Source organism: Protopterus annectens, chromosome 3.part0, assembly GCF_019279795.1.
Source record: "Protopterus annectens isolate FY-2018-M chromosome 3.part0, PAN1.0, whole genome shotgun sequence".
NCBI lineage: Eukaryota > Metazoa > Chordata > Ceratodontiformes > Protopteridae > Protopterus > Protopterus annectens.
In genome coordinates, this window is record NC_056731.1 from 609,166,573 (window position 1) to 609,184,961 (window position 18,389).

The 18,389-nt window shown below is 39.7% G+C and overlaps 1 protein-coding gene across 1 annotated transcript in view; it reads right to left on the reverse strand.

The window, feature by feature from the left end:
- LOC122796879 (collagen alpha-6(VI) chain-like) overlaps positions 1 to 18,389 on the reverse strand; it is a 1,248,728-nt gene that overhangs the window by 322,276 nt on the left and 908,063 nt on the right. Inside the window, exon 27 of the mRNA XM_044065630.1 lies at positions 16,977 to 17,039. Within this exon, the coding sequence (XP_043921565.1) occupies positions 16,977 to 17,039 (63 nt within the window). The remainder of the gene's footprint in view (positions 1 to 16,976; positions 17,040 to 18,389) is intronic.

The window sequence follows — 18,389 nt, forward strand, 5'->3', positions numbered from 1 at the left end:
CCTCCTGTTCTCCACACACTGACCTTTGCTATTTATGTACCTGTATTGTGTGTCACTCTCCTCCTGTTCTCCAGGGTGATGAAATCCTGCTCAACAATTCTCTGCTTGATGGTGACAAGTGACCCAATACCCTGACCCCATGTAGAAAATGGGAAAAAGGGGGTGATAATGAGGATGATGATGATGATGACGATGGTGATGATGAAGTCCAGCTACAATGTGTAACACAGTAGTTTGAAGTAAAGGTAGAAAATGCATGTATAGATGTATACAATAAAGGAAAAATTACTAAGATATCATTTAAAGTTCAGCTGTTTATATATTTGCACTCAGTTTTGCAACTATGAGGGATGTAGGTATGTACTGAAGGTGAATTACTGTGATTTATACTAGTCAGTCTTGAGATCTTGAGTCTTGATGTAGTGTATGAAAAGTGGGAGTAGCAAAGGCAATAGTAGAGTTAGAATAAGTTGTTGGTATGAGAGGATGTCATGTGGTATTCTGTATGTAGTATGCACATTGACTGTAGGAACAGACATAAATGAGAAGGTCTGTTTTGAATGAATGGGCCTATTTTTTTTAGAATGCACATTCAGTGGTATTTGGGGTTCTGAGCAAAAGTTTTCTACAACAAGAGTATTGTATTGTAGTTTGTCTGACCTTAGTCTGATGACTGGTGGAAGTAGAAATCATTACTGAATAGACTATGCAGTCATCACAATTTTTCTAGATGACTTTGGGATGTTGTGTTAACTGTCGCCTTTTCTCTTGATTCATTGCCACTCTCCTACCTTCTTCGACACTCATGCCTGACTATCATAGGTCTTCTTTCACAGGATCCATCCACCTCTTTGCCGGATGCCCTCCTTTCCTCTTGCCTTCTTCCTGTCTGTCCCAAATCTTCTTCCCCAGGTTGCCTCCTGCTTTTCTACACATGCCTGAACTACTGCAACCTGTTCTCTTTGAACTTCTCTGTGATTGTAGTTACTTTGGCTTCTGCTCTTATGTCACCATTTCTTCATCTGTTCCACAGTGTGCATCCTACCACCCATTTCAGGCACTTCATCTCTATCACCAGGTAACAGGAAAAGAGGAAGGCCTAAGATAAGGTTTATGGATGTGTTGAGAGAGGATATGCAGGTGGTTGGTGTGACAGAGCAAGATGCAGAGGACAGGAGGAAATAGAAACAGTTGATCTGCTGTGGCGACCCCTAATGGGAGCAGCCAAAAGAAGAAGAAGATCTCTATCACCTCTAGCTTCCTCAGCTGCTCTTCCTTCATTGCCCAGGTTTCTGTACTGTATAGTAGTACTGGATGCGCGACTGTTTTGTACACATTACTTTTCAGCCTCTTTGACATTCTTCTGTCATACACTACCCCCGGCACTCTGTGCCAGTTGGCCACAGCTCCTCTGATTCTAGCCTTGACCTCCTCCTCCAGACTTTTCTTTTCCTCAACCACTTCTCCCAGACACTTGAAGCTGTGAACCTGTTCCATTATTTTCCCTTATATCTCATTTCTCAGTTTCTTCTGATTTCCCCCATTTGCTGTTATTATAACTCTCTCATTTGTACTCAGTTTCATCCTACAAACCTTCAGTTTTGCATTCAGTCCACTATCTTTTTTGAATTTCTTGCTCAGAGTGTACCTTTAATGCCATATCATCTGCATACAACAACTGTGTTCATCTGCTAATGTAGTCCATCACCAGTATGAACAGCAGTGGGCTCAGAGCTGAACCTTGATACATTCCCTCTCCCACTGCTAGGTAAATGATACATTTTTAACTGTATATTAGCTGGTTAGATACTTTGGTGGTGATTATTTCAGAGTGCTAGGTGAAGGACAGATTTTGGTCAAGGAGTATTCTAAGATATTTGTAATTTTTTACTGGTAGTATTTTATTTTACATTTATTTTATTTTACATTTGTTTACTCTATAAGCACTTACTCGAGTGCATGAATCATGCTATCCCAAACAGAACCAAGACGCTATCCTCCAAAAAAAGGAAGCCAATTTGGTGGTCCCCTGCCATAAACAAACTGTACAACAGAAGGAAGAAACTGTTGCAAAAGAGAGTAAAATCCCATGAGTGGAGGAGCTCCCTGGTCAGCCTCAGTAAGAAGCTGAGATCCCTTATAAGATCCTCTAAAGCTAGCAACGAAAACAACATCGCCACTAATTCTAAGGACAACCACACAGCATTCTATAGCTATGTCAAGAATCTCAATGGCAATACCTAGATCTGCTCTGAGTTACAGCACAACTGCATGAAAATTGCAGAACCAACTGATATTGCCAACATCCTGGCAGATAGGTTCAGTGCTAACTTTACACCCCATCACCCCCTAAAGGGCCCATATCTATACAGGAAGAATGCAGAGTCTCTGTAATCACAACTACGCAGGTAAAAGCTGCACTCTCTAAAGCCAAAAACACAGCATCCATGGGACTGGACAACATCCCAGGCTGCATTTTACATGAACTTCAGAACGAACTGGCTCCCCACTTAAGCACCATGTTCAATAGTAGCCTCGCATCAGGCTTTGTGTCCACTGAATGGCACACAGCAGCAGTTATCCCACTCCACAAAAGGGGAGCCACCACTGATCCCGGGAACAATCGACCTATTAGCCTGATGAGCCTGGTCTGCAATGCCATGGAACGTATCATTATGGAACTCATAAACAAAGACATTGGTAGCCTCCAAATGCTGGATCCCACCCAGTTCGGGTTTGTGAAAGGCAGATCATTTATTTTATTTATTTATTTTTATTGCAGTTGGTTTACCAGGATAGTCCATTGGGCCATAAAGAACCCGTTTTCAATGGAGTCCTGGGGAGAAAAGCTCCAAAACAAAATGTACATTCAACATTTGATAGTGACAATGTAGGTACAGACAGTTATTAATAGTATGAAGGCAGACTAAGAGTAAAACTTATCAATTATGGAATATCAGTAATAACAGTAAATACTTTGAGAAGAGACATACCAGTTAGTAGAACAAATGTAAACATTAATACAGATTAGAGAACAAACAAAGTAAACTAAATAAAAGTAGGATATGGTACTGAAGGATATTAGGTAGCGTTAGTTATGTAGGGTGGGAGCAAGAGCATTCCCACTGTGATGCTAGATGTAAGAAAAGATACTTTTTGAAGGTAGAGTGGTTCGAGGTGGCGGGATGAGTGGAGAGGGGAGTTCAGAGACGAGCGAGGCTGAAGGAAAGAAGGTTTTGCCTGGGGATGAGTAGGTTTGTGCACTTCTAGTAGATTTTGATTATTTGACCTTAGAACTCTGTTAGGTAGGTGCATTTTAAAGGCAGAGGAAAGGGAGGGACAGAGGGAGGGGATTAGAATAAGCTTATGGGCTAGAGTTAGTTGAGTGTAAGTTAGTTGATTGGGAAGTTCTAGCCATTTTAGTTTATGGAGGGATAAACAGTGGTGAGTGGAGGACTTATGGCTGGTGGCGAATTTTGCGATTTTGTTATAGCAGGAGGTAAGCTGTTTTTTAAAAAACAGATCATGCCTCCTGAACCTGATCAACTTCTTTGAGGCAGTCACCAAAGCCATAGATGAGGGTAAGGTGGTTCACACAGCCTATCTTGACCTCGCCAAGGCTTTTGACACCATCCCCCATTCTGGAATTATAGCTAAACTCACTAAATTAGGTATAAATCCCTACGTCACAAGATGGGTTGCCAATTGGCTCACTGACAGAACCCACACTGTAAATGTTGCAGACTCCAAATCTGACCTCAAAGCAGTGACAACTGGAGTACCACAGGGTTCCATCCTGGAACGTCTTCTGTTTAGTATCTACTTCTCTGAAGTACAGGCTAACACAGAAGGCCTTTGGCTAATGAAGTTCACAGATGACTGCAAACTAGGAGCCATAGTCAAGTCCCCAAATGATGTGGACATCCTACAGAAGGGCCTCGCTGAGACAGATGCCTGGTGTCAGAGCCATGGCCACAAGCTCAATGCCAAAAAGTGCAGTGTCATCCCCTTTGATAAAAACTTGGGACCCATGAACTACCACATAGGCCGCAATCTACTTGACACTGAATGTGTGATAAGAGACCTTGGGACCCAGGTGGACAGTAGTCTCTCCTTTAATAGTCACATCGCCACAGTAGTCAGGAAGTCCTTCTACATGGCACACCTCATCATAAAAGGGTTCTCATCCAAGAAAAAAGAGGTCATTGTTCCCCTCTACTCGACACTCATTAGACCTATTATAGAGTACAACACCCCTTTTGGAATGTACCTCACAAGACATGTGCAGCAGCTGGAAAGGCCTCAAACAAATGCCCTACACTGACCATCTCAAAAAACTCCAGCTTTACTCTGTAGCATATCACCTACTCCGATGTGATCGCTGCCTAACATATACAGCTATGTCAAACCCACAGCTGTTGGACATACCACACGTAAAGAAATCCCAATCCCTCTAAGCTACATGCTCTAGGGACCTAAACCTTGTCACCACAATAAACAGGACATGCTGGAGGGATAGATTCCTGTCTCAGAGACTTCCCATACTCTGGAACAGGCTACCAATCTATGTCAAGCAAAGTTCTTCATTAGCACTCTTCAAGAAAAATCTTGATGAGTGGATGGGAAATAGGAAATGCATCTCGGGGATCACTTCTGTGTCTCTACTCAACAGTGGCACAGAAAAATAGCTTTCTTGGGTGGCGTAAGCCAGGGAACCTTGTTGGCTAGGCTTACGTAGGCCCTTGGGCCAATAGCCTAGTACCTACCTATGAACCAGGATAGAGCACTAAACAAGCATGACCAACTGCAGGCACAATCTGGGTTGTAGTAAATGACCAATCAATGCAGAAAAAAATACAAAAATGAACAAATAATACATTGCATAAGCAGTAGAACAGCAGTAGATTTTAGTACATAAGAAATAAATGCAGGGTGATGAAGAAGTGATAAAACAATAAATGCAATGTAATGAATGAATAAAACCATAAATACACTGCAAGCCGTATTACAGCAAAGTCAGTTTAATTGCCTAAGAAATGAATGCAGCATAATAGTACAATAACAGGTGGCTAAAGAACGTTATATAGTAAGAAAAACTTAGAGATTGTACAGAGTTAGTAAGAGCAGAGGCACAATGTTCATATTTACATAAAGTTGTCCTGTATCCTAAGTGACAGGTACAGAAATGTTAAAGTTAGTTTGTTCAATTACTTGATGCCTGTGTTCTGACACTGCATTCAAACTGCTTCTGCAGTTACTTTTTGAGCTGAGGACAGACATGAGCCGTATTATTGTATTGGTTCATGATTTTTGTGAGTTTATTAGGTATCCATTCAGGTGCACCAAATAGCATGCTATTAGCTGTAAAGTTAGTTATTAATTATATTTATTGCCATTGTAATTATATTTGGCAAACAAAAAAAAGAGAAAAGAAACTAAGTTTAGCAGTCTGCTCGGTACTTGACGTTTAATGCTACCTCTCAATTCAGAGTTTGTCCAGTGTTTTTATTTACTCAAACTCAAAGCCCCGAAAGGCAGTGTAGGATTGTAAACTCCATCTCCAATCCAATGATTCTAAACAATAGGCACAACATAGTCTGTTTTAGCTTAATACACTCAAATGTTGAAATGATATGCCTTTCAGAGCAAGAAAATTCTAGCCTTGTTAAATCATTTTTGATGACATTTATGCCGAGTTTTAGGCCGTACATTTTCAGATATAAGATTCACATATGTGATTTATCTCATTACAGTCGAGTGTGCTCCAGGCGTTTCTGCAGTTACCTCCTATTGTGCCTCTAGGCATCAAATATTGATTGTTCATATTTTCATTAATATTTTCAAAACCATGCTAAATACAATGTAACAGAATATTTTAAGTTGAAGCAGACATGATGGCAAATACAATTGTAATGATATTTGACCTCTGCCTAATGCAACTAAAGAGATACTGAATATAATTTGCATGCTGTTTATTTGTATTGTAATTATTTTAATATTTCTCTAAATATCTCAACATTCAGGTAACACAGACAGAACTGCATAACATCATATGAAGCGTCACAGCTATGTGAAGAAAATTCTCCTGGCAGTATGTGTCTTGCTTGAATGGTTATTGAGATATACAAAATTAATATTCAGTGTCTTTATTTTGGGTATGAATGCCACCAATGTAAAGATTAATTTATCCTGAATAGTTTGCCATTTACAGTTTTTTTTTAATACTTAATGGTTGCACAGAAATATATTTGTTTAAACTGTAAGGTGATAAGTTCATTTTTTAAAGGCTCAAGCCACACACTCACTGGGAGTTAAAGGTACACACTCAAAAGAGCTGTACTGGAGAGAATGAGTTATATAAACTTTTGAAGTTTGTTAACTGGGAAAGTTTGACTCTGCCTAAAAGACTCATTTTCAGTGGAGGCTCTGGGAGAAAATCTCCACATATATCAACATACAACATATTTAAAGTCAGTAACAACCTTTACAGTTTAAAATCAAGGATACAAAATGATAACATACATCTTGTAATTACAGATCATTTAAACCTCAGAAGCAGCAATTCAGGAGGAAGTGGACCAAATGCATTGGAGAAAATATACAAGTAGATTTTGATTATCGTGACTAAGATAGGAAATGCAGGAGGAAATTTCAGTTAGTAACAGAAATTGTTAGAGAAGGATGGAGAGAGGGTGGACAGTGATGGAGGTAAGTAAGAGATTAGGCAGGAGTGGAACAAGAGCAGAACCAGACCCATCCATCCATCCCTTCATCCACAACCCCTTTTTCTCATCTTTGCACATGGGATTGGGGTGTCACTTCAACAGTGACAATCATCTACAACTTAGATTTACACCGCCGGGTGGCTAGCCCTGCTGCGATGGTTCTTCCACACCATACACTTGCACACACACTCATACCTATGGCCAATTCAGAGTGTCCAATCCACCTACTGCATGTCTTTGGAATGTGGGAGGAAACTGCACCACCTGAGGGAAACTCACATGAGCACAGAGAGGACATGCAGATTCCACACAGAAAGCACCCTAGCTGAGACTTGTACCAGGGAACTTCTTGCTGTGCCTTGTATAGGAATTCTTTTAAAGTGAGTTTGAGTTACTTCTGATGGGTAAGGGGAAGGGGAAGGGGAAGGAATTCCAGATTTTAGCTACAATGTGGGAGTAGAGGATGACACCTGGCGATTTTTAACTCTTTAAATAGCGAATTATCTATAAATAATCAAACAAACAAACAAACAAAAAAAATAAATAAATAAGAGCACTGTAAGGTATATAGAATCCTATGCTGATATGTGCTAAGAGATTTCTTAGTGGAATATCCATAACTGCATATCTGACATACTTACGCTCACAACACTTTTTACCATACATAACTCCAATCATACTTTCAGGCAGTCATTTGCACAACCTGAGGAATAGGTAAGCCTTACAACTCTCTGAAATAGCAGATAAAGACATTTGCTTTGTTACTGTTTGTCTGGATTTTTGCAAAGATTTCAGATTTTTGTTTAACATGCTGTGTTGATAAATTTCCCGAAACAGAACTGTTTTGAATATTTATTTATTGCAGTAGACATTTGCACAGGAAAAGTCATGTTCACTGGACTAGTTACTCAAAAATCTGGACTGGAATTTTTTTTTCATATTAAATGTTCATAGTGATTTATTTCTGTATTTAAATTGTGTTTTTATTTATTTCTATATTTTTTATTGCTCCTACATTTGCTTATTTATTTTATAGTGTTTCTCTGAGTATGAGGGCTAGGGGGTGACTATTGTCAGACCTGCCAGAAGTACAGTCATGCACAAATGAAACAAACACTGTCAACAAAGTAATGAAAAATATACATAAGAAAAACAGTGCACAATAGTATTAAATAGTGCAATTTATATTTACAAAGTGTATTGAAGCTGCGGTGGTGCAGCGGTAGTGTTGTCGCCTCACAGCAAGAGATTCTCCCGTTCAATTCTCAGCTGGAGCGCCTTCTATGTGGAGTCTGCATGTCCTCCCAGCAGTGGAGTGGCATTTGAAAGACATGCGTAGAATGGGTGTGCCTTAATTGAAGGTTGGGCATCGAGCTGGCACCTCGGCACCGTAAAAATCTACTGCCAATCATTAGTGGACCAGAGTTCCGCTGTGGCGACCCCTAACCGGGAAAAGCTGAAAGGAGAACAAACAAACAAAATTGCTTCCCATATTGCACAGTAATAAGGCATTTAACTAAAGAAAGTGCAGTTGGGTAAGTTGAACTTACCATAACAGTAGATGCTGGAATGATCACTGCTGCAGTAGCCTCAGCTATATGGATTATATCTTGCCAAGGGTATAACAGCCAGCCAGCTTCCAAAGCTTCAAAGCAACTTCCACACACCCAAACTGTCAAATAGCTTGAGCTGAGCTGAATAAAAGATAACTTTGGGTATGAAGCCCTTCAGAGCTTTCCTGCCAGCAGACAGAGGGAAGCTGGGCCCTGAAAGGACAATGCTAGGAGCAGCAAAATAAATAAATAAATAAATAAATAAATAAATAAACATCCACACTCTGGCATTAAAGACACATCAAAAAGCAATGGGGATGAAGAGAGTGAGGGGCTACTGCAGCAGTGACCATTCAAATATCTACTTTTATGGTATGTTTAGCTTACATACCCGTACGATATTCTTCACATAAATCACTGCTACAGTAGCCTTAGCTATATGGGTAACTATACCTGAGAGGTAGAAAAAGAAGAGTTCAGCAGTCTCTGGAGAATGGTCTTAGGAAAGCTTGATCTGGACCTAGAGAAGGAATCATGCTTACAATGCTTTCTAAACGCATTTACAGAGGACCAAGTAGCAGCTTCTAAAATACTTCTAGAATCCATACCAAATCTTCCAAAAAGTCATAGAAGAGTAGAGTGAGCCTTGACCTTGCCTGGAATAATTTTGCTTTGGTAAGTATAACAAAAGGCACAGCCTTAGACAACCATTTGGAAATAGTCTGGTTTGACACAGGTTGTCCATTCTTACTTTCACAAGAAATGACCAACTGGTCCAAAGATCTGAAAGAGTTAGTTCTGTCAAGCTAGCACCTGAGTTGTCTGTGGACATCTAAGCTATGCAGTATTCTTTCTTCCTCATTTTTAGATTCAGGAAAGAAAACAGGGAGATGGATAATCTGGCTTAAAATAAACATGGATACCACTTTAGGCATAAAAGAAGGATTAATTTTCAAAGAAACCCTGTCTCTAAGGAAAATGCAATAGGGTGACTCACCCTAAGAGCTTGAAACTCAGATATGCTTTTTGCAGAGGTCAGAAAAATCAGTAAAACCATTTTATATGTGAAGAACCACAGATCAGCCAGATTAGCTAGTTCGTATGGAGCAAGTGTTAGCTACTCCATCACAAAATTAAGATCCCAAGGAGAGGCCACCAGTTTTCTTGGATACCGCTAATGCAAAACCCTTTTCAAGAAAATGTTAACATGAAACTGCATTGAAAGAGGAGGATCCAAGGGCAAACATGCTCAAATGGTTGATAAATGAACCTTGATTTTCGAATAAGAAAGGCCATAGGACGGTAATTCACACAAGTTGTTGAATTGTTGAACATGCTCCATCTTAGCAAAACCAAAACTACTCGAGCTACACGCTTTAGGGATATAAACCTCAACACAACAATGAATAGAACATGCTGGAGGGATAGATTCTCTTCGCAGAGACTTCCCTTACTATGGAACAGGGTCCCAACCTATATAAGACAGAGCCCCTCACTATCACTCTTCAAGAGGAACCTTGATGAGTGGATGGGTAACAGAAAGTTCACACTGGGGATCACACCAACAGCACTACTAGATAGGGGCCAAGGGTACTAGCTGCTAGTACAAGGGTCTAGGGAACTACTAAAGGGGCAGTGAATACCACACAATGTGGCTAGGCTAATATATGCCTTCGGGTAGATAGCTCAGTACCAACCTATGAACCTATGAACCTAAGTAATTCAAAACTAGAGAACAACTAGCACTGAATGGGTGTTGGTTATGTTGTTGGCACCAGCTAGAAAACATTTTTTATTTGCTAATATATGATTTTCTAGTAGCAGACTTTGTTGCCTCCATTAGTACCTACTGCACATCCTCAGTAAACAGGTGTCTAAAAGGAATTAAGACTCTATCATCTAGGCAGTTAATTGAAGGTGATTGATGTTGGTGTGTATCAAGCACCCCTGATCTTGTGTGAGTAGATCCAATCTGTGAGGAAGCTTGTGGTAATTGCTCCTGGCTATTTCCAAAAAAAGGAAGAACCATTGCTGCCTGGGCCAGAAGGGAGTTACCACAATGACCTTTGGGGATTCCTTCTGAATCTTCAGAAGTACCCTGGATAATAGTGGAAAGGGCAGAAAAGCATACAGGAACATTCCTGTCCAAGGAAAAGAAAAGGCATATGTCTTCCAGGCCTTTTTGATTAGAGTACTGGAATAGAATGTTGTACGTTGATTGTTTGGAGAAGAAGCAAAGAGGTCTACTTAAGGAACTCTCCATAAGTGCATCAATTTTGGAAGACCCCCTGATCTAGTTTCCATTTGTGAGAGTCTGGCCTGGTCCTGTTCAATTTTTCTGCCCCACAATTTTGCTCTGATGGAATGTAGGATCCCTGAAAATTGAGATTGTGCTGTGAAGTTATATCCCAAGATAACATGTTGAGTCTGCAAAGGGGGTATGATCTGTCTCCCCATCCTTGCTGATGTACTACATGACTGTGGTATTGTGTATAACCACTTGAAGAGGTCCGAGGAACCAAACATGGTTCAGTGAGTTGAGTGCTTTGATCAGGGCAAGCATCTCCTTGACATTTATGTGCTTGCATCTGTCCTTGGTGTCCCACACCACCTGCACTTTTATCCTTCCTGACAGTGCTCCCCATGCAAAGTCTAAAGCATCTGTGGTGACTGACTGCTTTGTAAGAGGGAGGGTGAAGGGCATACCTGGACTTAAGTATATCTGTTGTCTCTGCCAAAAGATTTGTCTTCAGACAAACTCCAGCAATAGGATTTGAAAAGATAAAGGGTGTTGATGCTGGGACCAAAGAGATTTCAGATACCACTGTATCACTCTCATGTTGTCTTGCCATGGGTATCATAAGAATCATAGATGTCATGAGCCCCACAATCCTGAGGTATTCCCTTGCAATAACCAAAGTCTGGGCAGAAAACCTTAGAAATAGATCTAAATAAACATATATTTTCTTCCAGTGTAAAAAAGCTCCTTGAACTGAGGTGTCTGGTTGACATCTCAGCCCAGGAACACATTCCTGTGTGAAAGAGTCAAGAAAGACTTTTGAATGTTCTCTTGAAATCCCTGCTTGTATAAAAGATCTCTCACCCAAAAGAGAGAGAATCCTGACACTTTGAAAAAGGCTGTGCAAAGTTAAACAAGTCATCTAAACATGTGGATACCCTGTAGCTTGCAATGAGCTATAACTGAAGGCAGACACTATTTGAACACTCTTTGTATAGTGGATAGTCCAAAGGGTAAGGAAAAGAACTGATAATGTGATCCAGACACGCAAAACCTTAAAAATATCAGATGTCTGGATGAATAGGGATGGACTGAACTTGAAAGAGGAAGAAAAGGAAACAGCTTGTGAAGTGTCAACATTCTGAATTTGGGCACTATTGCAAACAGGTTTATAAAAGAAAGATCCAGAATGGGGTTTCCAAACATTTTCTTTCTTTGGCACTAGGAAAATCCTTAAATAAAAGCCATTCTCAACCTGGGAAGGAGGAACTGGTTCTATCACTCCTTGGGACAACAGAAGATGAAGAACATGCAGAAACAAAATAGTGTAATCTGCAGGATGTGGAATGATGTTCTGGAAAGGAGGAATTTCCTCCCACTGCCATCTGTAATCTTGATGAATGATTTTCAGAACCAATTTTTCTGAAACAATGTGTTGCTAAGAGAAAAATGGAGATTCAGACTTCCTGGAAGAGAAAAGGGGCCAGGAAAGAAGGGGGTCTCAAGGTCTCTTGACCAGTCATTCTGAGTTGTTGAATGGTCCTTGGTTTTGGGAAATTTGAGATTTCTTTTTGGATCCCCCTTGCAATTTCTTCTTAAACATATGTTTACCTGGATTTTATTGGGACCGTTTTTTCTGCTTTTTTTACCAAAATTGGATGATGATATGCAAATTCCCTTAGACAATTTGGAAACGGAGGGCTGAAAAATGTTAAGTCCCTCAATCAGCTTGCCCTTTCCTCACACTTTTTGATCACCTCTGCAGCAGAGGGGACAAACACTAAATCTGTATCCAAGGGAAAATTTAGCATCTCATTTTTAACATCAACTGGGAGGTTCTGAAAATGCAGCCATGCAAACCTCCTCAAAATAGTATCAACAGCCATAGGCATGGAAGAAGTATCAACAGAATCATACACACAGTGTAAACAATGAGTAGTGACCCATGTTGTATAAGAAACTACATTATTTAAAGCAGATTTTCCCTCACAAGAAGAACTGCAAATACACCAATCTTATACTTTCACAATTCGTCAGAACAAACTTTAACTGATGAGCCTGAGAATTCAATATTCTGAAAATTGACATTGCAGAAGTATGTATATTTTCCCCAATACCTATCAAAAGTTTTCTCATCCTTATCAGAAAGAGTAGGATTGGAATTAACTAAGTGCTTAGCAGCAGTTTGATTAACTAAAGCTATAGCTGCTGGGTCAGGTTTGGGAATACTGCATAAAAATTTAAAAGACTGAGGAACTGTATACATCCAATCTGCCTTTTTAGGGAGAGCTTTATGACTATCGGGGAAAATTGCAGACGGTAAGACACACAACCTCTAAAGCTGACAGAACAGGAAGAATGGGTGTATGTCCTGGAAAGTCCTTCTGTAATGACTTATAGTATTTTCTGAGGGACTAAGAAACCTCAGTGTTCTCTAGTGAAAACACAGGCACATTCTAGCAATAGTCTCAGAAAAAGAGAAACCCCAACTGGGAGAATCAGAAACTGAGCTCTCTTCTGAGTCTGAATCAGAAATATGAGGGAAGAAACTCTGTATACATCACTACATCCTCCCTGTTCAAATTCAGAATCTTGAAGTTCTTCAGGGAAAAGAGGAATCCATCATTTTAAAAGAAATTACTTTACAAGAAAGATCAATAGCCTGAATTAAACCCTGAGTCAGACCCAGTAAACTACTCCTATCCAAAGAAATTTGAGGAGGACTAGATAGAGTCTTGCTTTTTTGTTTCTTTCTGACATAAAAAAATTGTGGCAACCATGTTACTAATGGCAGCAGCTGCTTTCCCAGGGATGGGCACAGCATTCTGACACAAGAGGGAAACCTTCCCTCTCCACAGACCAACAAGACTGGCTCTCCCTTGCCTCCTAAGGAGACCCCAACAGAACAGAAGTCACGGCTAACCCCCAGTCAATATTGGCTCTAGATGCTACACCAAAGATATGCAGGGTAAAAGATGAGTAGATTGAGGTGCAGCTATTGATCACAGCAGTCATCCACCTTTGTCTACGTCAAAATACTAGCCCACCATGGTGGCAAAAACTGTTTGCTTAATTTTTTCTTTTTGTGGTTGGAAGAAGGATTGACCATGTGACCGGTAGTCTGTTCCATGGTCAGGCCAAAAATGGTGCCTCTTTCCTGAGAAACCAAGCTGCAATTACTGGTAAACACTACCAGTCCACAAAAGTTGCTTTCTGACAAGAAAAAAAAAAATCAGCAAAAAGCAATTTAAAACACTATGCCAGCACCACAAATGAAAAATAAATACAACTTCTCCACAGAAAAAAATGTTTTCATTTACTTTACACTACTTTTAAACTGACAGGAAAAAATGAGTGCCCTGTTAAAATGTATGTTACAGTCTTGAGACAGTTCACTATAGCAAAACACTCCCAGTTTTAAAATAACTTTCCTGAAGAGGAAAGTAATAAAACATCAACAAAATTAAGAAAATGGAAGGTTCCCCCAAATGAAACATATATGCCCAGCAAAGGAAAACAGAAGCCGACAGTCGATCTTCGAAAGTCTTAGAGGAGTGAATTCAGCGGCAGTAAAACTCTGAAGGGCATTGCATCCAAACTTGTCTTTTAGTCAGTTCAGCTGACTTGTTGAGCTGCTTGACAGTTTGGGTGCATGGAAGGTGCCCTGAAGCTTTGCAATGTGGACAGGTGTTACATCCTTGGCAGGATATAACTAATATAGCTAATGCTACTGTAGCAGTGATCAATATGATGAACATTAACAAGTTTAAAGGAGAAGAACAATGTTCAATTATTTGCCTTTCTTCGATTTTTTTTTTTGTATAAGGGGACTCAACATTTCATGTCCAGACATTTTAAAATGGAGCCTAAGACTTGCTTGACTTGATCTAGGCTCTGTTTATAGTTTATTAAATGAGAATAAACATGTTCCAGATACTGGAAAAAGACATCAAAGGTAACGGTATCATGTTGCAGTATGGACAGGATTCTTGGCAGCACTCGAGATTTGTAGAGTAGGAGGCAGAGGGTGTGTCTTATTTGCTTTAGTCTTTATAAGCAACATAAAGTGATTGCATATATATTCTTATGGTAAATCATAAGAAATTATGTGCAATGCAAGACATGTCTTTTCTACACAGTGATGGGTGGTATAAACTATGACTCCCTGCATATATAGCAGGACTTATTGTACTATCCACTGCTGAGTACTGTTAATTTATTTTATATTAATGAACTACATTTGCAATAAATCCTGACAACAAATGGTATTAATGGTAATGAGTGTCAAATCTATGCATACAAATAAACAGGTTATGACCACTTGTATGGAACAGTCAATATTTTACTCACCACACTTAATACACATAGACAGGGCTCATAGGCAAGTTGCCTATTACAATGTCACACAATACTGTTTGCATACTAGGCAAGCTTGTCAGATTCTCAGAGCACCATGTTCAATGGAAATTTCAAAACCATATTTAAATTCAGGCTTTGCTGCTCCTCTAGTGTATTTTCATTTAATGTGTGGCTTACAAACTGTACTAAATAAGTTACTAAAAAGAAAATTGTATGAAATGTGGCAGTAATGGGGAGCACCTATGCATTTTAATGGGGGAATCTTCACAGGGGAAAATGGGAGAGTTTTTTCTTTAGCAGATTGCCAATCCAGGTGTGTGTGTGTGTGTGTGTGTGTGTGTGTGTGTGTGTGTGTGTGTGTGTGTGTGTGTGTGTGTGTGTGTGTGTGTGTGTATGTGTATGTGTGTGTGTGTGTGTATCTGCCTGTGTAAGTATGCATGCATGTATGTACAATGGCAATGTGCGAGAAGGTCTATGAGCGTTTGTGTATGTATGCTTCTTGTGAATGTTGGTTATGTCTCTGTATGTGTGTGTGTGTGTGTGTGTGTGTGTGTGTGTGTGTGTGTGTGTGTGTGTGTGTGTGTGTGTGTGTGTGTGTGTGTATGTGTGTGTGTGTGTGTGAGTGTGGGTGTGTTGTGTGTGTGTGTGTTTGTGTGTGTGTGTGTGCATGAGTGTGTGTGTGTGTGTGTATGTATATGTGTGCATTTGTGCATGCAAGTTCAACAACTGTTGTTGTACAGTGTGAGCTTTGGCTTATATGAATGGGGCCATTGTAGTTGCAGAGTGACCATGTACTGGATGTGTGCATGTATGAGTCTTTGTGTCTCAGTGAGAGTGTGAATGTCATTTTCAGAGTGCTGTGCAGTGGGTTTTCCTATATAACTTGTTTGTAGAGCAGCAGTACTCCAATTATCCTTCCTTGTCTGACAGCACTCAAAGTAGTTATAATACATGAGAGAGAGAGAGAGAGAGTGTGTGTGTGTGTGTGTGTGTGTGTGTGTGTGTGTGTGTGTGTGTGTGTGTGTGTCTGTGTGTGTGTGAATATGTGTGCGTGTGTGTGTGTATGTATCTGCCTGTGTATGTATGCATGTATGTATGTACAATGGCAATGTGCGAGAAGGTCTATGAGCGTTTGTGTATGTATGCTACTTGTGAATGTTGGTTATGTCTCTGTATGTGTGTGTGTGTGTGTGTGTGTGTGTGTGTGTGTGTGTGTGTGTGTGTGTGTGTGTGTGTGTGTGTGTGTGTGTGTGTGTGTGTGTGTGTGTATGTATGTGTGTGCATTTGTGCATGCATGTTCAACAACTGTTGTTGTACAGTGTGAGCTTTGGCTTATATGAATGGGGCCATTGTAGTTGCAGAGTGACCATGTACTGGATGTGTGCATGTATGAGTCTTTGTGTCTCAGTGAGAGTGTGAATGTCATTGGCAGAGTGCTGTGCAGTGGGTTTTCCTATATAACTTGTCTGTAGAGCAGCAGTACTCCAATTATCCTTCCTTGTCTGACAGCACTCAAAGTAGTTATAATACATGAGAGAGAGAGTGTGTGTGTGTGTGTGTGTGTGTGTGTGTGTGTGTGTGTGTGTGTGTGTGTGTGTGTGTGTGTGCTGTCTGGTATTACCTGTGCTACAAAATACAAGAAAAACTGCTGAGGTGAGTGATTTGTAATTATGCAAATTCCCCTGAAATTGCCGTTGTGAGAATATGAATGATTGAATTGTGAAATGGCACAGCAGCACAGCTCAAAATGTCGGTGCACCATTGCTCCAATGTCTTTTAATCCCAGCCATATTTATTATCAAGTAGCCAGAAACTATAGTCTCAATGAAATTATGTAAAGTATGCTCTGTGCATAATAACAAGCAAATACTTCATAATTAATCCTTGCTATCTGATAAACCATTAATAACAAAATGCACTAAGTACCAGCAAATTTTCGATTAATTTCTATGAAAACAAAATCATTCTTATGAAATAAGGAATTTAACTGCATGTATAGCTGTAGATTTTGTTTTATGTAACATTTTGATCAATAAGCTTAAAATATTATGCAGTTTGGTAGACTGCAGAAGCAAAAATAAGGTAATGTCAATGACTAACCGGCAGGCCATAGTTTCCTGTGAGACCTTGTTCTCCCATTTCCCCAGGTTCTCCTTGTTCACCCTGTTGGAGGAAGTAAACATTAGTATACTGCCACAAAATACATTTCAAAGTTCTCTTGTTTTCTTTTAGATTCAGCTGTTACGGCACAGAAATCAACATTCCTAAAAGTAGATTACATGAGGACTACCAGTACTTAAAGGTACAAATAGCAAAAGACAATGCAAAGTAAATAAACAAATTCATAAAATATCTGTCATATAGGGTGCAGCCTACTTACACTGATTAATAAAGGAGATATTTACAAAATGAAGGAAAAATATGTTGTAGTCTAAGGGAAGAATGAAATACTGTTGCACAGGTTTATGACAGTAAATGACTATACCTAGCTTACATATTTGTTTAATCAAAATCATATTTATACATAGTTACTGGCCATGAGGTCCATATGACCATTGAGGAGTCTAAACTAATTATCTCACAGTATTGCCTGGTTTAGTGACTTGGCTAAAGTCATACAGCAAGCAAATGAGGACTGAGGGACTCAAACCCTAAACTACAGGCAGCAGCTTATTAACAGCTCATACCCTCAATCCTGTGAAGTAAAGGCCAGCATTCTGCATGTGTAACATGGCTCTGTTGAGAAGTCCATTCATGTATTTGTTCTGTGACCATTTTTTCTGCTTTCCTTATTTAAAAATCTAGACAAAATAAAGAGATGATATGTGTACTTTTATGAATTTAAATGATATGATGGGCTGGGCTATTTATAAACACAGTGTTGATGCCTATTCCAGATACCTACAATACAACAGGAAGAAAGGGGTGGTGATGGTTCGTGATGGTTATTAGTTTGCATAGTCTGAGATTGCAGTAAACTGAAATATTAATGGGATGGACAATGTCAATACAATATTGAATGTATTCCTTAGTTCTAGGTGTAGGAATAAATAACATTTTGACAGGTGATGAGGAAAGGCGATTATGGTGTCAAATTAACAACTTAATCAAAGTAGTAGAAAAATCATAACATCTAGGATAATCATTTTTTTCTGCACTGTCACTTGCAGCAATAGGGAGAGATCTGGTTTTAAGATTGCTGGCACAAACACTTATTTACATGTATAGCCAAACCACATTGAATGCATTTTATCACACATGTATGTTGGGCTCAATTCCTCACCAGTATCCAGTGCAGTACTGACATCACTAACATTACTCAATATAGCACTGCCGCCACCCTCACTATCTAATGCACAACTGATCTCACCAACAGTACACAATACACCAGTGACATCACCAACAGTATTCAATGCAACACTGACATCACCATCAGTATCAAATGCAGCACTGACATCCCCTTCAGTATTCAATGCACCACTGTCATCACCAGGAGTACCCAAATGCAGCACT